The sequence below is a fragment of the Tasmannia lanceolata genome, unplaced genomic scaffold (genome assembly GCF_043159265.1).
Source record: "Tasmannia lanceolata isolate RefF3 unplaced genomic scaffold, GAP_Taslan_0.1 ptg000008l, whole genome shotgun sequence".
NCBI lineage: Eukaryota > Viridiplantae > Streptophyta > Magnoliopsida > Canellales > Winteraceae > Tasmannia > Tasmannia lanceolata.
In genome coordinates, this window is record NW_027518685.1 from 36,758,913 (window position 1) to 36,783,339 (window position 24,427).

Genomic DNA, 24,427 nt, shown 5'->3' on the forward strand with positions numbered 1-24,427 from the left:
CTCTCCAATGCAACAACCGGTCTACGGTCCTCCCCAGCAAATCCCATATAAGATATGTTTTATATATTTGAGAGGTTCAGTCAGTACACCACTACTCCTAAAGCCATGTAAAAAGTAAGAGGGAGCCTCTATAGTTTTTACTATAGATAAGTTGGCTTGAATCCACAATGTCAGGCTTCTTTTATGTACAGTAGGTATAGATAAATGGGATTTGCTAACGTCCATCGCATAAGGCATTTCGCAGATGGTCTATTGCATCTGGCAGCAGCCACCTCGTGAATGGAGACAAAACCTGCTGAAAAGTGTGCATTGGTGGCTGCTGTCATATGCAACCGACCATCTGTGAAATGCCTTCTGCGATGGACGCTAGCAAATCATCCCTACATAAATAATTATTTAATGAGATTTTATATGGTATGTGTGCGTGAAGTCCAATGTTTTTAAGCAGTAGAGTGGGGACCACTCCACATGATGATCCAAACCGTTCATTGTTGGGCCACAATGTAATTAGGTTGTTTTCCAACAACCCTATAGGGTGTTTGGATCGCCGGAATCAGAAATTGGTATCGGTATCACGTTCCAATCCAATTCCAATTCCCCCTGTAAACGGATATTGATTCCAATTTTTGTGTTTGTGTAAGCACTGGAATTTATCTAGGGAATCATTCATGTTCCGATTCTAGCACCAATGCCGGAATGGAATCAAATTTTCAATAATTATCTTGTTTTTTCCTAATAAATGTAAAATCATATATATGTGTGTCTAAAACATTGGGTATTGCAATCTCTCGTACGATACTTACAGCAATCTCTCAGATGAAGATCCCAAACAATTTCTCGTCAGATCCACTTTTTTTAAACAATTTAGTCTAGATAATAATAGATGCAATAAAACAACAAAAAGACTTAAAGAAAGGTACAAGAACCAGATTCATAACTGTACTTTGGAGGGGAAATGGAAAATCTGATCACCCGCATCAAAAGGATATGTGGAAAAAGAACATAAATAATAATATCACATACTTGGGCATGAAGAACATACTTGTAAGTTCAATTTCTTCAAAAAATGTTTGGAAAAAAATCAATAGGACCATTGATATCTACATAAAAAAGAAGAAAAGAAACAAACCCTAATACAAATATTGAAACAGATCCTAAAAAAATTTTGTGGACTGAAACACATCCTAATTACAAGCAACCAAAGTTGTGTCTCCGAGACCATCATCTTCAAGCCTCGGTGGTCAGATGGACTTACAAACCTTCTTCTGCTGCTTTTGCCTCTATCATTCAAACAATATTCAAACCCTAACCGAGTAACCCTATTTTCTTTCTGTTGGAGAGAGAGAGAGAGAGAGAGGATTCCCCACTCTGGGTTTCGAACAAAAACAAAGATGAGAGGGAGAGAGACAGAGAGACCTTGTTCCTTGGTATGGATTTGCAGAGCCGGGTAGAGAAGAAGAGGAGATGAGACGAGGGATATTAGTTTGGGAAAGGAAATATGGGAACACAACAATAGAAGAAAAAATGAGCCTAGATTTGACGCTTTTTTCCATTCGTTTCCAGGAATAAGAATACCACCCCCTGGGCGGGTATCCAAATGCTCTTAGGGTATGTTTGGCGTACCGTTTGAAATAGCATTTAAAACGCTGTTTTGCAAAACGCTGTTTTGGTTCAAAACGGTGTTTTGCCAAACGGCGTTTTCATGTTTGGTTGGCCAGATCAAAACGGCATATTAAACGGCAAATAGAGGTATTGTGTGTTTGGTTGCAAATGCCCCAAAACAGAGTTTTAGTGGTAATATGACCAAAAAGGGCATTGTTTGGTTGGCCTCAATGTAACTCAACTACTCTCTCATTAGGCCCAATATTAAAAGGTCATTAGGATCTCATTCAAACACTACTAAAATTAAACATCATTGCCAAAAAAAAAAATGGTTGTACCTTTGGGGTTCTTTTCCTTCTTCTTCTTAACGGCTGGATTTGCCGGATTTGACGGACGAGTGGAGGTGCTGAAGCAGTGAGGCATGAGAGGGTTTGCAACTTTGCAATGTAGATGAAGAAAGTAAGAAACTAGGGTTTCTTTTAATTCTTTTGTTTTTAAAAAATCAAAATTAAGTGATCATATAATGATATCAGCAGCCCCCTGTTTTGAATTAAATATTAACAATTTAATAAATTTGTGTATTCAAGAATGATATTAACACCCCCACTTTTTTTGTATTTGACGTAACGCATAAAATCGCAAGCATATACGTTAAAAATGGGTTTTGGTGAGGGCAAACATGTAAAAACCCACAGCCCAAAAACTCCGTTCAAAACGGCATTTTGCAAATGGACCTCCTCCCCTCCGTTTGCAAAACGCCGTTTTGAACCCTCAAAACGGCGTTTCAAACAGTGGCTGCGCACCCAAACACTCCCAAACGGCCATTTGGGCCCAAAACGGTGTTTCAAACGCCAAACGGTGTTTTAAACGGTACGCCAAACACGCACTTAATATTCCAGTGTTTATTCTGATGGGAATAAAAAATCATTTCCCATTCCATTTGGCAAATGCAACCAAACAAGGGAATCACCTAAATCGGTATCAAATACCGACAACGATTCCCGATTCCGGCGATCCAAACGCACCCGTAGAGTTTCCTATAATATGCAGCCCCTGTACCGATCGAAGGGTTAGGATCATCCAATGGAAATAATTTATCGGATACAACCTATTTAAGTTGTAGCCTAGTGAATGATAGACCTGGCAAACGGGTGGGTCGGGTCGGGTCGACCCGCGGGTCATGTGGGTGTGGGTCACGCGGGTTGTGGGTCAGCAACCAGGTGACCCGTACCCAGTGCGGGTGGGTCGGGTCGACCCGCATGTTTTTCCAAAACAGAGTTTTTATTGGGCGGTGATAAATTCACCCCCTTCTATGTATGAATTCACCCCCCAATTTTCAAAATGGACTGTACAACCTACACCATAGGATTATCCAAACCGTCCATTTGATGGGCCACAACGTAAATAGATCGTGCCCCAAAAATCAGTGCCATAGCACGACCTCAACCATTCGATCTATAGAAGTTTCCATATTGTCAGTCCCTCTTTAGATCGGAGGGTTAGAATCATCCTATGCTAATGATTTTTTGGGCACAACCTATTTACATTATGGCCCATCAAATGCACGGTTTGGATCATCCTATGGTGTGGGCTGTACCTTCTAATCATCCATTTTAAAAAATAGGGAGTGTACTCATTCATACCAATTCAAGTAAGATGCAACAATAAATCCCACTGGTTTGGAAAGAGTACACAACTCTTTTTTATCTCCTATTCAAACATGAAAACCTTCAAAAGGAAATTCCCAGTCAAACAAAGATGTGCCTCACTTATCTCATGGGAAACAAGACCAAATCTAACAACGAATGCTTGTGAAGATGATGAACCCATGACTGATATGTTAATAATAATGAATGGTGAAAAGCTCAGTGAGTGAAATATAGTGTCCTTTCCTAATTTAATTGCAACTTGATTTTTTATTTATTAATAAGATCCTAATATTTCTTAGGGTAATTTGCCTACAATTTTAATTTCTCCTTGTCTTTGTATGCTTAACATTTCACTAGGATCTTACACATTTTTACCCAGACTACAGTAGATTTTTTTCTCTCGGAAGCTAAACACGTCCTTGATGTGGTAAAGAATTCTGTAGCCATAAGATATTGAAGACTTTTTTGGATGGGATTTCACGTGATAAGATAAGGGAGATTACAGCTTACGAGTAGCTGCCCTCCAAAAGGCCATGCTGCTGACAACACTTGTATCACTAAAGACACGACTGAGGCCAGATGCCCATGGTGTTAGCTCTCGCCCAAATGATTTTTTTTTTTTAAATACTACCATATACGCGCTGACGCCATATAAAAACTCCATTTATATTACCCACCCCACCAGTTTTTACACAGTATCAGGAGATTTTATATGATTAGTGGGTGTGGCGGTGTAAACCCGTATTTTTCAAAATGTATGGTACGGCCCACTCCACAAATGATCGAAACCGTCCATTTGTTGGGTACAATGTAAATGGGTTGTTCCCCAAAAATCATTTCCACAAGAGGATCTTAACCCTGCGATCTATAGAAGTTTCCATAATGTGCAATCCCTATATAGAGTCCGCATTCAATCATCCATTTGTTTCCATCTCATTTCCTCAGCCAATGAATTGTGCCACTCCGGTAAGACTGAGATACTCTTAGCCCTTGATCTCATTTTCTATTTTAAAATAAAAAATGTTTAAAAAATCTAAAAACTCGCGGGTGCCCGCAGGTTGACCCGACCTGACCCGTGTTTTTGCTGGTTGGGTCACCCGCGGTTCGGTTTTCGCAGGTCACTAAAACCCCGACCCGTGCCTGCAAATTTGCAGGTGGGTTGGGCACGGGTCGCATTTGCCACGTCCAGTGTATGAACAGTTTGGGTATATCTATTTGTAGGGAAATGCTAAATTAAAGGGCGCCCTTGCAAAAACCCAGAGGGAAGGGCACGCCCATTAGATCCACCTCACACAAATGCATTAATCATTCTTTTAATTTTTCATTTTTCAATGCCTTATTGTCATAAAAGCCATTTTCTTGCTTGTTTTTATAAAAGGACAAAAATAAAATTTGCATAATGCGTGGGCCATTGGAAATTGAAAGTAGGCCCCACTAAATGGACGATCTTGGAAATCCATGCGTCCATTACACCTCACTCAACAAATCTCCTTCAACCCACAAAAGTCCGTCGATCGGACGGCTAGGATCGATCAAAATGAAGAATCCAAGCCCGATCAACGCGTAATTTGAAATTCTACGCGTTTTGCGTTCTTCGCGGAGTTTACTCCAATTAAAACAGTAGGTCCACGTCGGATTGACTGATCTGGCATTACTCAGCCTCTTCTTCTTCTCCGTTTACTTCACAAAGACTCACCAAGACAGTTTTGTTCCGTTGCTCCTCAAAAATAAAACCCCCCTCTTTTTCCTTTCTAACACCCCCGCATTCCCATTTCTTCTTCTTCTTCTTCTTCGAGTTAGGGTTTCTTCTTCTTCGAGTTAGGGTTAGGGTTTTGTTCTTCGGAAAATCTTCCGGCAATGGCGTCGCAAGATCATCTGAATAAGATGCAGCTCCGGCAGAGCTACCGGAATGTCTGGCACACCGATCTCATGAGCACAATACAAGCGGATTTTCCATGTAAGGATTCTCTTCTTTTCTTTTCTATTTTAGGCCTTTGGATACATAGATTTTCTAATCCATGTTTGTAACCTTGATTTTACAAGCTAGAACTTGGATTTTATAAGCTAAAACCTTTATCTTACAATCCTAGATTATAAAATCCAGGTTTTAGCTGATGAAATCTAGGTTTTAACTTCTAAAATCTAGACTTTTGCCTTTAAAATCCAGGACTTTACAATCCTGGATTATAAAATTCATGTATCCTCTATTCAAAAAAAAAAAAAAAAACTCAGGTATCCAAACAGCTACTGAGTCTTTGGACATTTGTATTTCTGTTTTTTTTTTTCTCTTTCTTTCTTTTTTTTCTGTTTTTTTTTTCTGATCTGTAATTAGAACCTTACTTTGGTTTGATTTTGTGCAGATTGTTGTTTCTCCCTTTGGTGGTGAGTACTCTGCTCCGTTGAGTTTCCTTTTCGGATCGATTCAGAATTGCGATTTAGTTCTTTTGTTAGTCTCTTTTCATCTATTGCTGTCTAATTTGTGATGCTAATTTCTACTTTGTTGCTACAACCTCATTGCCGAAAAGTCTATTTTTTTGAGACCTAGGGTTTTTTATCAGACGGTTTAGAAGAATTTTGGAGAGTTGACTTGGTGTGACTTTGTGTTAACTTTTGAGAAACTTCAACTTATAGAGTTTTAAAATTGATCCAATTTATACCTATTATTATGATATTACGATCAGAAAGTTCTCTGTGCTGCTAATTTCTACTTTGTTGGGACAAACTCATTGCCGAAAAATCTATTTTGTGAGATCTAGTTTTTTTATCAGATGGTTTAGAAGAATTTTGGAGAGTTGACTTGGTGTAAATTTGTGTTGACCATTGAGAATCATGTTGACCTTTGAGAGTGTTTAAAGTTCTTGTGTGAGATCTAGGATTCTTGATCAGATGGTTTAGAAGAATTCCGGTGAGTTGACTTGGTGTAAATTTGTGTTGAGCTTTGAGAATGTTATAGTTCTTTTGTTACTCTCTTTTCATCTATCGTTGGTTAATCTGTGCGCTGCTCATTTCTACTTTGTTGCAACAAACTCATTGCCAAAAATCTATTTTTTTGAGATCTAGGGTTTTTTATCATATCGTTTAAAAGAATTTTGGAGAGTTGACTTGGTGTAAATTTGTGTTGACTTGAGAATGTTTAAAGTTCTTGTGTGTTTTCGTGAGACCTGGGGTTCTTGATCAGATGGTTTAAAAGAATTGTGGAGAGTTGACTTGGTGTAAATTTGTATTGACCTTTGAGAATTTTGAAGTTTTTGTGTGTTTTTTTGACATTGATGATATTGCTTGATGAGTGAATGTTGAGGAATTGGTAAATTTCCATCTCTTGGATCTTTCAATGGGGTTGGATTTCAAAAACGAGCTTACATGCTCATTCATAATGATTTTTTTTGCCAAAAGAGCCAATAAGTTTGTTTTGATCTGCTATGCTTTTCAAAGTTGATATTCAAATAGCACTCTAGTGCAGAAACAAGATGGTTAGGGAGTTGGTGGCATTATTAATCCATGGTTTCATTTAGTTCTGTGTAGTCAATTTTGAAGAGCTACTGGTCAATTTTACTTCCTCAAACCATCAAACTTGAACTAATAGTTTCACTAAATAAAATCATAATGCTATAGATAGAAACACAAAGCCTATCCGTGATCATAAATATCATTAACTCCGTTCTTTTCTGATGAGAGCATATTTAGAAAACCAGTTCGCTCACACATACTAGAATCCATCTTTATTGGTTCTGGTCGATTTCTGTTGTTCTTCCATAAAAGGAAATTAATACTTCATTTATTTTCACCACAACATACCACTATTTGGCTGGAACTAATGTTTCTTAAATAATTGTTGGGCTGAAATTTTCCTTGATCCCATTTCCAAGCCATTCTGGCTGGGTAAATTTAATGCCCCTAGTGAATCTTTAGGTAAGAGCAATGATGCCCGCAATCCGGGGTCGCTGACTCGGTCGTTTTCGACCCGGATCGCCAAAAATGGCGACCCGAGCAACCCTCAGGAAAGGGAGAGATGCATAGAGAGAGAGAGAGAGGGAAGAATGGCGAAAGCGAACAAAAGAATAACTTTCCTTCTGCTTCAATCTAATCATACCTCATTAGAGGCCAAAAAAAGAAGAAACTTAGAAGAGGTAAAGAGACTAACCTGAAACAGATGTTGTTCCCACAGGAACTTCCACTGAAGATCGCCAATTGAAATGCAATCTATGTACAATATTGTAAAACCTCCTTCCCTGCTTCCTTGGTTTTGCAGAGAGAGAGAGAGAGGTTTGTAAATGGCATAAGAGATGAGGGACAAAGGAGATCGTGGAAGGCATTCAGCCACCTAAACACCCTAAATAAAAAATCTAACCACAAGCCTACTGACATTGGTACTGCACGTTTTAACCTCTTTTTTAAACAAATGTCATATGCTATTGCATTTCCTAAAAATTGATATTGGCAATACAAGTTTTAAACTCTTTTTTTAAATAGCAATGAAATGTGATTACCTTTTCCAAAAATTGTCAGCAACCGCTAGTTGATATGCCTGACTATCATATTTAAGATAAGGCCTAACAATGCTTTAGCATCTCTTGGCATTACATTAAACTAGATAGAGAGAGAGAGAGAGAGAGAGCATCATAGCGATCCGGATTAGCGCTCCAAACCGACCCGCCACCCCATATAGCGAACCAACTTAGCCTACCCTCATCGTACCGCGTACCAGGCTATCATTGTACCCCGTACCCCTTCTCGTACCGCATACCGGAACTAACCACATTCCAGGTAACCTTGGGTAAGAGACCCTTGAATTTAATGAAGCACTAAAAAGACCACAAATATCCCTTCCCTATAATTCTGAATCTGAACTTACTATCCTCATAAATGTTAAATTGCGACATAATTGTCCTTCAACTCTATACATAAAACTGTTTATATATCTTGTAATATGTGATCATATGATTATATCTTAAAACTTGATTCATGTTCACTTGCTGATTTAGGCCCCCACATGTTTAATAGATTTTGTACTCTGTCTTTCTTATTTTTTCACAAATTTCCTTCCTATTTAATGGTCTCCTCAAAACAGAATACCATAATATATGAAAATTGAGTTACCATCTCAGTCAATAAAATGTAATGCCCTTCCAAAATTTATTTGATAACTTAGGTTCATGTCCAACTGCTAATTTAGAATTTGATTCATAATGGGCATGTAAACCCTAAAATATTAAGTAATCCCATGGATGTTATTCTCTTTGCGTGGCTATTGCAAAAATCTCTATGCATTTCTGGAAAGCCAGAAGGATCTTTATGTGTTCTGCTTATGGTTTTTGTTCCTGTAATTGACATGAAAGAACATGTTACCCACTTGGCTAGTATTACATTTTAAGTCATATACAGATTTTGTTTCCGAAAAAACAGTATACTGATTCTCAAAAGTAAAATTTGTAAGTGATGCATAATACTTGGAGATTTGAGTATGCCAAGTTGAATGCAAGGCCAAAGAATAATAGTTAACGAAAAGGGTTATAGTTGGGAATATCATTCTTAGATTTGAAATGAGATCTTTTCTGGAATCGTATTAATTTGTTGAATCTGATGCAATGGCTGCTCCATATGACTCAGAGTGGGCTTGGATTTGAACAACTAGAACTTAGATAAGGATCACAGGAGGATTTGATTAAGATCTAATCCATTAAGGATCTGAACTGATTGTGTTTGTGATGCTTGAACAGGTTCAGAGTTGGGAGTGTCATTCTTAGATGTGAAATGAGATCTTTTTCTGGATTCGTATCAATTCGTTGACCCTTGGATGGTCCATATGACTCAGAGTGGGCTTTGATTTGAACAACTATAACTTAGATAAGGATCCCAGGAGGATTTGATTAAGATCTAATCCATTAAGGGTCTGAATGGGTTGTGACTTGGCAAGCGTGGATCCTACTTGAAACTAGTCTGTTGAGAGCTCTAAAATATAAGTAAATATTGGAAAACTTTAACTGGGTTAAACTTATAAGAAATGATTAATAATATATTGATTATAGCATATTTAAGACTCAAATAATCAAAATTTTTAAGTTGTGAATATGCACAATTAACAATAGAATAGCATGATAATATCATTAAAAATAAAATAGTATGATAATATTCTATGAGACTGTCATGTACTTGAAACATGATTGACAAACACAAGTATACATGCAATGTCTAGTATAAGTATCACTATCTTATCACGTCGGCCATGGGACATTGGATCTATACAGGTATCCATGTATCGAAGTTTGTGAGAATCTCTTAGTTGACACATATTTTGAACATATATTCCAATAAAGTGTTGTGGCTATTGCTACGATGGCTCCATCATACCCATTTTAACTTTACTTGGACTATTTATATATTTGCAGCTTTAGAAATTTGTGAAACATTCGTGTTGTCGACAATCTAAGTTATTATAAAAAAAATTTCAGAAATGACTTTATTTCTTATAAAAAGTATCTATTAAATTTTGATGCTTTATTAATCATAAATTCATATTCTGCTTTCCCTTCAATACTTTCTTGAGAATTATAGCTTCTCCTTCCTGCTCCTAAAGACATGTGTGCTGTATGAGGCTAAGTGTTCATCATGTCTCTGATAAACTAGCATGTAAAAGAGTTGGAGGAGTTGTATATTGCATAGAATTATTACGCTAAAAGAAAATATTTTATTGTTTAAAATAATTTTGTTGCTTAGCAGTTTATTTAACAAAAATTCCTGATGTAAAGCAATCATGTGAAGTGAAGTTCATACTAGTCTCATGTTTCTAGAAAACTCTCATAAGAGAAGAAATCTCTTTTGGTGCTCCATAGTTATTTGTTTTTAATTTTTCAATGTTCCTTACAAAAATTAAGAAGATGATAGATGTTTAATAGATTGATTTTGATTGCATGTCAAAAACTGCCAGGCTTGCTAGTTCCAACATTTGCATTATTCTTGCTCTAGTTCTGACTATTTTATTTCTTAACAATATGCATCTGGCGCCATCATGTTGCTATTTCTTGCTGAAAAAATGGCGAATTTCAGGAAAAACTTTGGTTTATTTTATCCCAGTACATAGAAATATGTATATTTGTTTTATTCAATTAATAAATTCTTTCTTCAATTCAGCCTATCTAATGTACTTATTATTTCATTGTAGTGGACCATGTGTGTCATACTTGCTCCGCAAACGGGCACTTTATAATGATATGTCAAGGTAATTTTGATCTTCTTTTTTTTATTGAATTCTTGATTATGAGAATTCTGCAAGTGGGTTTTTGAGATACTTTTGTTTATTGTTTGTTGTAGGTATGTATGTTGTGCTGGATACATGCCATGCAGCGGCAGGTGTGGGGAAAGTCGTTGTCCTGAACTTTGTCTCTGCACTGAGGTATAGAATTGTTTTTTTTTTCCTGCTATGCATCTTAGTTTTACTTCATCCAAAAGAAAAAGAGATTTTCTAATTTTCCATCTCGTCACAATAAGCATAATGGGTGGATAAAGAAGATGCATATGAGGTTTTATTGTAAGTGGTATTTGTTGTTGCGGATGGTAAAGTATCTATTAAAATGAATTATTCCCTTTGTTCAATCCCGAAAAAATAACAAAAATCAAACTTTCATTATCAAGTTTCTTAAAAAAGAATGATTCATTTTTTGGATCCAATGTCAAGGTAGTCTAACATGCCATGTCTGTAAATGCATTGATAACTTCTAGTGAAAAGACACTAGAGACTAGGCATTGACATAGCTTCGCTGGTGTCTCTGTATGGTAACAACTGATAACTATGCTATTTTGCAACCTGATAACTATGCCGTTTCGTTGCCTTCCACCCCTGTATTTATTGACGTAAAAAGCATGTAGAGGTTGACCGTTACATCCTCTATTTGTTCTTCACTGAACATGTTGATGCAGTTACAGGACACTAAATCAGTCTAAGATGACTGTTGTAGCAGATCCAAACGGTGTTGTTTTTTTTTGAAAACGACATATATATTATAACTGATAAGAGAATTACAAAGGTTAGGGACAAGGAGTCCCATTGTGATTTACAATATTTGGGATCCAGTGGATCACCAATTGGCCATAATCCAAAAACTCCTCAAGCCACTTCAGCAACATTCCCTCCATCAAGATAGCTCATTCTAAACCTATCATCATCCAAAAAACAAAATACCTCCAATCTAAGGCTCCTGAAGAAAAACCTTTCAACACCCTGATGTATACTTGTCTAAGCCTGTACAACCTACTATTGAACGTCTTGGTGTTCTCCTTAAGTTGAGCATTTTTGTAAGTCCGACAAGAGTCGTTCAATCTCAGATGCAAAAACCTTCTCGTCGAGACTAATAGCCGGGGCTTCCTCGACATTTAGATCATTTTCTTCAGGTGCTCTTTTCCATTTAATCTTAGCCTCCAGTTTCTTAATTCCCGACTGCTTATCTTCTTCCCATCGTAAACGCCTCAAGTTCTTTTCATCCTCCAAGACCTTGGCGAAGAAGGGGTGCTTATGCATCGGTGAGTGGGTTTCTTTAACATTATGCGACCCAGTTACACTAAAAAATATTTCCAGCCTCCTGTTAGCGGCCTCTTTGAAGAGCTTCCACTGGCTCTTCAAGAAGTCCCTAATGACTTCTCTCGGCGTTGGCAATAGTTTAGAAGCCAACTCTTCATTGTAGACCATCGCCTTCACCCTGCTCAAAGTTTCCGCTATCTCCATTAAACACATAGTACGCTTCCTCTTCCGGCCCACCATCATAGTACTCGAGGAAGATGGCCGAGTTAAGGAGGTATCGTTCAAGCTTTCCATCTGGTTTTCTTGAGTGTTTTCTTTTCCTCTACTCTTACTATTTGCAAGGAAATCGAAGAGACGAAAATTCCTACTTTTGTAAAACACCACCATAAAATGACCACTGATCAAGGGCCAGGTGTCCATACACACTCATTTTGGCGTACAAAAATATCTTCCTGCCATAAATGGGCATTAATGGCGCCGTATTACTCATTGACATCCATCCCAACTCGAGGAAACCTTTTCGACTTCCCATGATGAAGAAAACTTCAAAAGTTGAATACTTGAATTAAAAATTTTAAAATGCCTTAAATGCTTATCCCAAAACGGAAATCCCTATCATTCCTTTCTTTAAATAAATATGCTCATTCCTTCGTGAAATACCATCTCAACACTGCCAATGGCAGGGTCAATAAATAGTAGATGTACCTTCCTCGAAGCCTCCCCAATCCCAAGCACCATCATCCAGAGGCTGGGGAGATCCCAGATAACCTTCATCCATAAGCGGCACATACCTTGGGGATTTGGGGAACCCACCCAGAACTCACATGGGTCGCGGCAATATTTCTCTTTTTATTCTTCAGCCATTCAAAAGGAAATTTATTGGAAGCATCCATATTTCATAGGTAATTTTCCACGAGGGTACCCCCTATGACGACCGGACACTTCCACTTTAGATCTTTGCTTCCATGCAAAGCTAGATTTCAGCTTTCGAGGTCTGGACTCTGACCCAAAAGATACCTCAGGGGAAGATAGCTCAGAAATCCCAGATTTAGAGACTCCCAAACATTTTCTTGGTTTCGCAAGCCTGTCCTTCCGGGTCAACAGGCGCAAAGCTAGCACGCCTAGGTGAATGATAAGGACCCTTCGGCCTCAAACCTTCCTTAGTGGGACCCGATACAATGGGTAAAGGGCGATCTTGTACAGGTTGAGTGTTTGATGATCCCAAGGCACCTCCGCCAATCACAGAAGGGACCAGAGCGGGGGAAGGAAATTCCTCCTGCAGATTTCCTGACACTTCAGCTGAGTAATGAAGTTTGAAATTTGAATTCAAAGGAGCGGGCCCCAAGGGATCAATGGCTCTCCTTCCCTGATTATCCAAAGGCTGTAGAGAAGGCCCCATCACCATTGCCGATGGCTGCCTTTCCAAAGTCAAAATTTCATTCCCCGGGGAGGGTAGTAGCCCCGAACAGTGGCCTAGCTCAGAAGGAGCAGAGTTGGAGCCCCGCTGTGATTTTTGGATTTCAATTCTAACTGTGTAATACTAGCTAGAGATCTGAATTTGGATAAGGGAAGGGGATAATTTCCACCATGGAGTAAGAATTTTAGCGGACACAAAGCTGTGTAATACTAGCTAGAGATTTCTGGATTTCAATTCTAACTGTGTAATACTAGCTAGAGATTCGAATTTGGATAAGGGAAGGGGATAACCTCCACCATGGAGTAAGAATTTTAGCGGACACAAAGCTCATACATTGGTTATGGCGGAGAATCACCCTCGACCGATGAGGAGATCATCCCAGAGTCCGGTCAATGGTCATCTTCCTTACTAACCAAGGGGGGCTTTCGAAATGGTGTGGTTTGCGTCAAGAGTTGAAGCACCTTTCTTTCTATCCAAAAGGAACCTTCGACATCTGCCCCACCATCTGAAATTAAGATAGTCGCAGGATAAGCAACCCCAGTCTCCAGGCCTTCGGATTTACTTCTCCTTGTTTCTTGCTTTCCACAAACCCCCCTTTGGAGATGGGGTAACTCCAGATAGGTGATCCCGTTTTTTCTGCTTACACCATCGACAACAACTCCGCCATTTAAAGTTGCAGTAAGCACAAGCTAAGCAATACCAATCCCCCACCCGTCTTACCATTTTTCATGACCAAAATACCAAGTAAGGAGGTGGTTCTCCTCTGTTCTTAAAAGATAACCATAAATTTGAAAAATTCGTCTTTCCCCAAATGGTGTTAGATTTCAAATAATCTAACAAGTACAAAAAAAAAAGAGCTAGGGAAGAAAATAAGAGAATAATGAAGACCAATTCACACAAAATAGCAAGAAGAAATCGAATTAGAGGGGCGAGTGTAAAAGCATATTACTAGAAGGGAAATACTCAAAATCCATTACTAAGCTCCACCTCAAATCCACGAATTGAAGGATGCAACAATGAAGAGAAAGTTCTCTCTTTCCCATAGAAAAATAAAGTCCAATGACCCTATAGTTTGTGGGGTTTGGCTTCCCTTTTTAGACCATTACATAATGAAAGTTGGAAAGACACAATTACCCCATCTTAATCCCCTACCTTAATATAAACCAATACCCCTTTATGCCCAATTAAAATAGCTTTACCTAATGAAAGTTGGATCACGTGGCCCTTTAGTGGTTCGTTAAGCTCCACCTCAAATCCACAAACTGAAGGATGCAACCAGGAAGAGAAAGTTATCTATTTTTCATGAAGACTCCGTTGGCATGATCTTTGCTGTGGTGACCAGCCTCTCAAGGTATCCTTTCCTGGCCTTTTTAGAGTTCCTTTTGATAAATAGGCCAGTGTTAGTGGATTTTTGTTCGCCATACAGGTGTTATGGAGTGGGAGGTCAAATTCAGCGGGACTTTTTGACAAGGAAATCAATACAATGGCAGCTTTCATGTGCGTCTAGAGTTGGTCTTCATCATGCTGCAAGCTGAGGATAGAATGTTTTGGGGCTCCGAACCCCAGAGGGTGATTCTTGGTGTGCTCCTTTTTTAGGTGGTTAGTTCTACATGTGGCTATTTCTCTTGCTCTCATGTGTGTGCCTTCTGCTAAACGACTTCCTTGGAAAAGATTTTTGACCATTAACCAACTTTGTAGACATCAAAGGATGGTTTTAAATGAGTGTTGTATGTTTTATGTGGATACAGAATCAGTGGATCATTTCAAAAAAAAAAAAAGAATCAGTGGATCACATGTTCATTCATTGCAGGTTTGTTGGGGAGATTTGGTCCTTCATTTTTTGGCCTTTTCAGTGCTCCATGGGTTATATTGTTCCATATAACCGAGCTTTTTGAAGCTTGGGCCCATGCCCTCTGGTCTGAGAGGGGAAGCTTGTCTTGGAGTAATGCAATTGCAGCATCTATTTGTTTGATCTGGAAGGAGAGAAATCGAAGGATTTTAGGATTAAGTAGGAGCGGACATAGTATTTAGCAGGATATTCTCTCTTTGATCCATTGAGTGGTTGTGCTTCTAGCCTTCAATGGCATGTCTGAATCGACTATCCACTATAACCGGGGTGTCATTTAAATGAGTGCTCTTCAGGTACTTTGGTGTTTCAAGCCCCATTTCAGGAAAAAAAAATGATGTTTCAAGCACAGAGAATCCAGGTCCATGTAGGATTCGTGGCCTTCTCTTTGATGCTGACAATTTCGGTCGGTGGGCCTTTTCGGGACCCATTGGGGAGGCTTCATGAGACATGAGTTTGAGCCATTCTGCAGGGCTTCCACAATATTGATCCTTCATTGCTTGATTCATTGGTGGTTGAGGGAGATTCTCTCAATGTCATCAATTGGGTGAAGCTTGACAGGGGTTTCCTTTGGGTGTTCGATGATGCTCTGGATTAGATTCTTGACTATTTGGAGGGGCATGCGGTTGAGTTCCAACATGTCTTCTGTTCCGCCAATACTGAGGAAGATGGGTTAGGCATTTGGTCATGTCTCTAGAGGCCGTCTTGAGATGTTCGACCATCTTCCTTCCAAAGGGATGGTTGGTCTCTGTGTGTGTGTGTGTGTTTCTTTTTTCTGTCTTCCATTTTTTCTTTTTTGCTTGGAGGCCTGGACCAGCTTGGTCTTAGATCTTTGTTCTCTTTTTTATTTATTAATATTATATCACATTAAAAAGTGAAATCAAGTCCAACAACCCGAAACTTCGTGGGGTTTGGCGCCCTCTTTTAAACCCTTGAATAATGGAAGATGAAATAAACAATTAGCCCTCACTTAAACTCCTTACTTTAACATACACAGTACATTTTATGTCCAGCTAGATAACTTCTAAATATAAGAACTTTTAGCTAAACATAAATAAGAAAGAAACCCCCCTAAGGTTATTTAAGGTCTGGTGGACCATAGCCCCTGCATATGCCAATCCTTGGTGAGCCATGGCTCATGCATGCATCACGATTCACATGTACATATGCTATTAATGAAGCAAAAATTTATACATACAAAATGCACTCGTCCAAAGGACGATACAAAGGGCAAACTCACAGAACCAACTATAGGCCGCCTAGTTATACATCACCCAAATTGTCAGAAATTATACAGCCAAAAATTTGTACATATGATGTACATCTGATATGTATACAACCCAATCTCAATTTTTACTGTGATCACTTTGTTTCTGAAGTTATATACAAATCTCCAAGGGGGGGAGCTTCTTTTTATGCTATTCTATCACCTGCTTTGAGTCATTTTGATCTGGACATTTTGTGCCATATTTTCAGCACTTCCGCGTCTATTAAATGCTCTTTTCCTACCTGACCCGTGTCAGCCAATAGGACATCAACCAAATTGTCAGAAATTATCCCTCCATACCCTGCTTGACTACTTCCAATCCCTTAAATGCTTGACACCTGAGAGCTTCTTTCAGAGTTTAATTTCATGAAATCGTCTATTGGGGCTTCTCAATATACCTTCTCTCATGCTGGGTCCGAGAAATTGTTGCATATACCGATTCAATCATTAATAAGTGTGATTTAATTGGATTCATTTGAAGCATTTTTTCTTCAAGGCTTCTTTAGATACATTTGTTATGATGACTAAAATCATCGCCGACATATCACATCGACTACCCTTTGAGACACGAGTATTTCACTTCTAGATATACTCCATGATGTTTTTTAATAGCAAATATACTCCATGTTATTGACGAGAGAAATTACATTCCATAAGCATTCGAAATCTGACTTCTCCATTGGATGGCACCACCTTTTCAATAACTCTGCAAGTGAATCTATTTACTATATTCGGGTGGACATTGAAAAGTCCAAAAAAAGGAAAACCGTATTTGTTTGACCTAGGATACAACATCAAATATGTTTGGCTGTTTCAAAAGTCTCCAAAAACAACAAGAGGTTGTCCTAGTTAAGTGATCCCTGCTTAGACTTTTACCATGGACTGCTATCCGTTGAAAGGTGATAGCCCTAGAAGATGTTCCAGATCTCCAAAATAGACATATATCAAATAGGCTTAGGCCTAGAAAACCTCATTTGGTAAAATACTATTTGACGAAAACTTTCCCTCAAGGTTCAAGGCTCCAAACCAGCTCAGCCGCCGTCCTCTGCCCTCTATTAGTAAGGGCAACGAGATTCTCATCTTAACCAAGAGAAGAACCCCAGAATTCGTCATTCATGATGTGCCCCCAATCGAAGATCCATCCCAGTAAATTAAACTGAAATCTGCCAAGAGTCTAGGAATTCTCTACTCTTGGGAGCGTCGTCCACTGCATCTCGCCAACTCAGGAATCTTTTTCCGGTATCCTTAGTGACCATAACTACTATCTCTTCCCATGGCTTATATTGATTTTGGACAAGCAAACGTCATGTCGGGCCGGGTCAAAGTGAAAGACTTTAGGCCTCCCACCATACTTGTATAGTTCCTTGGATCAAGTCTTTGGTCTCCTTCATATGCACTCTGCTTCTGAATCATTTCAGCTGGAGTCAATATAGGCTTGCATGATGTCATTCCAAATTGAGAGAGGAGGTCAAGAACATCTTTGTGCTGTGATCATTTCATTCCTGAAGATGATCGGTCAACCTATATTCCAAGAAAAGATTGAAGAGGCCCCAAGTCTTTCATTTCAAATTTCTGAATCTACTCTACTTCTACTCATTCCTGGCATGGATTTGTCGAAAGTGGTTTTAGCTCCTCCTGGGCCCCTTCTCCTGGTATGTTTTGAGTAGACGGAACGGCTCTACCATAGGCAGAAGGTCAGATGCCCAACCCCACCCCAAAAAAGGAGTTCATCAATATATCTCATCGGACAAAGCTCTTTTCTAAAATTGTAAGTAATTCTAAGTACTTCTTTGATACCCTTCTACGGCATCGCATTGTAACAATATGGCTCCATAACACTTTTGGCTTTTGTCCTAGCTAGATTCGTATAAATTATTTATTTATTTTTTAAATAGATTCATTTAATCTTTCTAATGTATTAGAATTATGGCTCTTTGAAGTGGTTAGGAAACCTTACTGCAATAATCTTCTCATGTACAAATTTTCTAGCCAAAAACAAATATCCTTTGTGCGTGTTAGAGATTAGAATGTGCTTTTAGCAGTTTACTTGATGTATCAGTGACTAGTTTATGGTTATGGCGGGGCCTATTTTCATTAATGTTGTTATTGTAATTCTTGTTTTCTATCCCCTTTATAAATATAAAGGTACGGATTTTGTGGGGAGTCTACAAAATCTCTCTTCCTCTCTTCCCTTCCCTCTATTCTACTTCGTGGGTGATCTTCTCCACGACTCAGCTTCTTTCTTTTGCTTTAACATGGTATCAGAGCATCCCCATCTTGGTTTTTTGTTTTCCTTCTAGTTACATATATTAAAAATCCTAGATTTGTCTCATACTGATCGAACCACAAGATCTAGGTTTTTCCCATTGATTGTGCATAGAAATTCTATGTAAGTTCTATCAAGGAGGAATTGTGATGCTGCCCAATTAGAGCATGGTAAGTGGTGATATCCAGATTTGGAGTTTCTATGTGGGCTATAGATTGTGCACTACCCACATGCATGGAGTTTAGTCTGCGTGGACTTCATGTTGTTCTCGTGGCTTGAATAGTACCTTTCTTGTGTTCATGTGGCTTGGATGATACACTCGGTTTCTCATTTATGTGAAAATTTTGTTGCCGTGTTCATGAATCGTGAGCAGTAGATACGAGGACTTGTTAAGGGGGAACTATTCGATCAAGATGTTTCTAGACACAACAAAGGAAGTTTTGGACACAATTAAGGAGATTTACTCATCGCATGAAAATATTTCTCAGACTAATTTTGAATTGTAAATACTCGTACTTATGAACTCTGAGAATATTTCATGTTGGTGCAGGGACATAAATCCCTCAATGAGTACTAGTGTACTTTGAGAGGTGTGTGGGATAAGTTGAGCGTATATCGACCCTTGTCTGATGATTTAGAATTATTGAAGAGATAGTGAGAGGAGTTTAAAGTGGCTAAATTCCTATGTGGTATCAACCCTAAATATCACTCTCTTTGTGAAGATTTTGGCTAAAAAAGAGCTCTCCTCTCTTACCAACCTATACTCTTCACATCAGTGTATTGGTGTGTCGTCAACTTTCAGTGGTAATGTTGGTGATTGATATTTCTCTAATGATTGCAACAGACATATGTAATAGTACTAGAGGATGAGGAGATGCCTTTGGCTAAGGTTGTCGAGGCCGCCATGAGTTAGGGGGAGGATGTGGTAAGAGGTCGCGGAGTCAGAAAGTATATCCATTGTGGTCATGATAACCAAAATTTAGAGAAGTGTTCAGATAAGCTTGACAAGAATGCATGGGAAAATTAGGTTTTTTATGTAGCGGAGGATTATGATATTGTGGCGACAAAGGTGGCAATTCATATAGTAAGCAATTCAACTTATCGTGAGATGGCTAAACATATTAAGGTTGACTACTATTCTAATCAAGATAAGATCTCCAGTTTACATATTTCAACTCCATACGTGAAGTCCAAGCAATCAAATAGCAAACATCTTCACCAAAGAGCTTAGTCGTGAGAGATTTCACACTTTTGTTCCAAATTGAGCATAGATATCATCTATTCTCTAGATTGAGGCTGTGTTTTGATTAGAATGTATTTTTTGGTGGTTTATTTGCTGTATTAGTGACTAGTTTTAGGGGTTTTATGATGTGGGTTATAACTTATAATAGGGTCCCATTTTCACGACTGGCATTATTGTAATTTGTTTTTTTCTTCCAATCTTCTTCCCTTCCCTTTTGTTCTCTTCTCTTCCCTCTTACCTCTATTGAGTGATCCTCTCCATGAATCTTTTTTCTTTTATTAACAATGAGAATTACCACAACTTCATTTGTGTGAATCACCAATTGACATTGTATTCTTTCTACTTTTTGGTTGAATGAATCGATTGCATGCCCTTCTTTGGCCATGGTTGTATGTTGATGCATTATGCTTGATTCTTGTTAATTAGATTATATTTTGTTAATTAGATTATATTTTGAAAATAAAACCTAAGTTAATTAAAATTAAATGGTAATGATGCAGATAGCAGGCCAAATAAGTGTCATATTTGCCCATTAGTATTTATTTATATGTTTTTATTTTTTCATGTTATTTAGTTTTTAGGGCTTTTATTTTCCATAGAATTTTAGTTCCATTGCCTATATATAGGCCTCATTTATTAGGGATTAGAAGCCTTTGATGAATTAAAGATTGATTGAGATTCTTCCCTTCAATTTCCTCTCTTCTTCTCCCCCAAGACTTCTCCTCTATTCTTCTCTCTTCTCTTCTTCTATTCTTCCCTATCTTCTCTTCTTCTTCTTCTATGCTTCTTCTTCCACTCGTCCTCTTATTCTTCTCTCTTTTCCCTCTGCTTCTATTTCTCTTCCCGGTTCTACATCATAAAGTTTTAGCAAAAAATCATTTAGGTGGTCCCTTGTGTTTATACAAAGCCATCAATTGCAAATTTATGAAAAAATGGATTTCATGGCTGTTTTTCCATACCTGGAGGTTGGAGGCTAGATGATCTTCTGTACAATTTCTCTTCACCTTACGACCAGGTGATAAATCGTCTGCTTTGAACCTTTGAGTTCTATGCCTATTAACTAAAATTGGGTGAGAGCCTCCTGATTTCACTCTACCAAATGGATGAATAGGTTGATTTTTGTACTTTATATATCAAGACAAGTTTTATAGGGCATGTTCACTTTGACCGATTGAATTAAAGGGTGAAAATTATTTGTTTTATTAATATTGGTAGGTTAATTGAATCTTGTGTTCCTTGAGGTGCTATGTTACTTGAGGATGCCTTTGTCTGGTGTGCCTTGAAAAATAATTACTGTATTTACTTTGTGAACAAGGACCCATGGATCCATGGTTAGACCACTACAAAATGAAGCACCACAAGTAGACCAAGTAGTACTTCTAGGAATTGACCATTGAGTATGGGCCATGGCCTCTTTTCTGCTCCACATTTTCTGAAATCTCCACTTACAGTCCCTTACAGCTAATATCGTCTGGTTGCAATGGTCCATCCCTATGGTGGCCCACTATATAAACACTGCCACTCACTAGACAAGTACGCTAGATGTGCAGTGGAGATGATGAGGATGGTAAGCCATGGTACTGTGGCTCATTTAAGCTATTATAGCACTGTTTTATTAGAATATTTTAACTGAATTTCATGTTAATTTTGAACACACACTTTTATAGTCTAAATCAACTATTTACCACAGTTCTGATTGTTTTGCAGCAGTACTGTTATCTGGAAAAACAATTCTGACCATTCTACCCAAGCAAACCTTTTCTAAATATAGCATTTATAACAAAATATTGTAAATTCACTAAGCGCTGACATTTGAGCTTGTGTTTGATCTATATTGAAAAGTATATTATTTATCTGCTTCTTTTAGGGAATCTATTTTTTATTTTATTTTTTGAAAGAAAATGTTGAGTAGGGTAACTTTTAGGGAATCTATTAGAACCATGGTTTTAAATTTTGACGGATTCTTCGGATTTCGGTCAAGACCGAAACCGAAACTACCTGTAACTGAACAATTTTGGTAATTTCAGCGGAAATTTCGGAAAAAATTGGCTGAAATTTACTTTTTTCCGAAATTTCGGTACGAGTTTAAAATTTGTTTTTTTACCGGTTTTGGCCTAAATTTCGGTTTCAGCTATGTCCGAAACCGAAATTTTAAGCCTTGATTAGAATTTACCATCTACATCATGTGTTTTATATTTACTGCTTTTCTGTTTTTTATTCTTTTCCCCATTTACTCATGGATTTGTACATTCCTTCAGGTTTTTCTCTGCTTTCCGAATTCAGTTGCCTCAACCCGTTTCCTGCTGCAAGATGAGTTCAATATACAGACAACACAATGTGACAACTGCATTATTGTACTCTCTCACTCTCTCTCTCTCTCTCTCTCTCTCTCTCTCTCTCTCTCTCTCTCTCTCTCTCTCTCTCTCTCTTCTTGTCAGCAATTCAAATTAAATTAATCACTCCACGCCTAGTTTAACTTAGGCACTCTTTCCTATGGTTATGGTGCTGTAGGGATTCATGTTCTGCCTCCAACAACTTGCATGCATATTTTCCATAGTTGCATGTATTGTTGGAAGTAGTGAACTTCAAGAGGCTTCTCAGATACTATCCTGTGTTTCTGATTTCGTTTATTGTTCGTAAGTTCCTTCCTTCCCTACCCGTCATATGCTAAAATTTTAAATCCTCTTATTAATTCTACCACTTGCATTTGCTTTGCAGGGTTTGTGCGTGCATGCAGGTATGAAAAATTCAATATATTATATCTATATTATATCTAGGGAAATGATATCAGCACAACCATGCTTTTATAATTGCACTCACCCATCTTGTCGTTTATTATTTAAAGAGCGTTCAAGGGTTATTACAGTTCCCAAAAAGCTCTTACAAAACAATTAAAGAGGAAAATACAAGCTGTTTTTGTGCAATAATTCAAGAATGGTTGTGCTGATATCATTTTCTTATATCTATCTCTATTAACTTTCACTTAGGCTCCATTTCTTTCAACATAAAAATGAACATAAAACAAATTTTATGCTCATTTTTAAGTGTAAAAATGGGCGTAAAATGCGTTTTTTCACCCATTTTACGTCGAAAGAAACGGAGCCTTATTTCCTAATATATATTTAGCTGATTGATGTTACTGTGGAGTATTCCAGACCCAGCATAAAGTTGAAATGGATAAAAGAGATGGTGTGTTTGGGCCACCATCAGCGATGGGAGTGCCCCCTATTCAGCAGATGTCGCGTTTAGATCAGCCTATTCCACCTCCGGTAGGATATCCACCTCAACCGGCTTATGGGCAGCCCTATGGCTATCCCCCACCTCAGTCTCATGGTTACCCTCCACCTGGTTATCCTCCTTCTGGCTATTCCCGATGATCATAATCGAGAAAGCAGAACAGTGTACACAAGCAATCACCATGAAGTTTTTTCCAGCAAATCTACTTTGGGTTTATCATGGTGATCATTATTGCAGTCATAATTTTCAGATTTGTCCCTCAATCTGGTTTATTATATTACGAGGAAGTGATGATTCTATTGATATTGATGATGAGATGAATTGTGTGCGCATTAGTACTCAGAGATGGTGAAAGAATTATACATTGTTTATTATGATTGTGTTTGTTGTTTGGAATTTACTTATGTTGTTTTCTGCACTTGTCCTCTGTCCATGTTAATTGAAATTTAGCAGTTTATCATTTGATACTAGTGATTTTGCAGATTTATGGATTTTATGGATTGAGGCTATCTAACTTCCACTATGTTGTACATTTTTTTCGCTCGTGATCGGCCATTGGATTTAACAAACAGATTGGATTAAAAGAAAAGGCTAGAAACATTGAGTTGGCCATCCAAAACTCCTCTATTTGGGGACTTGTAGTCGTTTGTGGATGTTGGGGGTTGAGAGGAGGTGGCTTGGATTTTTTACATTCCTTGTAGGGAGTCTTGGGAGCATAAGCAAAGGGTTTTCTCTTGAGAATAACCTCTTCATATATACCTCGAGCATGGCTCTTCTATTTCCATTGCCTTCGGGAGGCATGTGAGACATGGCCTTGCAAGCCTTAGCTCCTCACTTTGCATAGTCAAAACCTTTCAAAGCACCACTTTATTTCCCATTGGTCTTTCCATAGACTACTATCTCCCTGTCGCCGGCCTTGCAAGTAACCATCACAATTGCACCTATCTGGGGTAAACTAATACCCAAAAGAATAGGCCTATAAGGTATTAAGGATAGAAAGAAATCATCATCTACAATGTGGCATGCTTAACCAACATAGTGGGTCCTACATTTAAGTGATCTGAACCGTTCATTTGTTAGGCCTTATTTTAGATCTTCTACTCCCAAAATAAGGATTTAGGAGAGAGTTTTTCATTTCTTCTTGTGAGCAACTCTCTGCGTTTTTTCCAATTAAAGAAAGATGTGCGTTCAAATGGCAATGATTTTCATTTCTTCTCGCCTCTGTTTTTTCCCTCCAGGAAGAAGACTCCCATTGGGTGATTTTTACTTGTGCTATAGGTTGAATATGACCGAGTCAACTGGTGATTTGATATACAAATGCGAAATCGGTGAGATTTCAGATGCTCATTGTCCAATTAAAACATGATGTTCACTCAGTAGGTGATTGA

At 38.2% G+C, this 24,427-nt stretch overlaps 1 protein-coding gene across 1 annotated transcript; it reads left to right on the forward strand.

Moving 5' to 3' along the window:
* Window positions 1-4,481: 4,481 nt before the first annotated feature.
* LOC143885300 (uncharacterized) lies at window positions 4,482-23,548 on the forward strand. Its single transcript, XM_077389406.1, has 8 exons — window positions 4,482-5,208; window positions 5,612-5,633; window positions 10,411-10,467; window positions 10,560-10,641; window positions 22,061-22,156; window positions 22,314-22,438; window positions 22,521-22,539; window positions 22,958-23,548. The coding sequence occupies exons 1-8, from the start codon at window positions 5,109-5,111 to the stop codon at window positions 23,177-23,179; spliced, it is 723 nt and encodes a 240-aa protein (XP_077245521.1). The 5' UTR covers window positions 4,482-5,108; the 3' UTR covers window positions 23,180-23,548.
* The last annotated feature ends 879 nt before the right edge of the window (window positions 23,549-24,427 follow it).

What these genes read in the sequence shown, in the direction of transcription:
- LOC143885300 (XM_077389406.1), top strand. Translation starts at nt 5,109, where the DNA reads ATGGCGTCGCAAGATCATCTGAATAAGATGCAGCTCCGGCAGAGCTAC. An exon ending in AATACAAGCGGATTTTCCAT is followed by an intron (nt 5,209 to 5,611) that starts GTAAGGATTCTC and finishes GATTTTGTGCAG; the next exon opens with ATTGTTGTTTCTCCCTTTGG. An exon ending in TGTTGTTTCTCCCTTTGGTG is followed by an intron (nt 5,634 to 10,410) that starts GTGAGTACTCTG and finishes ATTTCATTGTAG; the next exon opens with TGGACCATGTGTGTCATACT.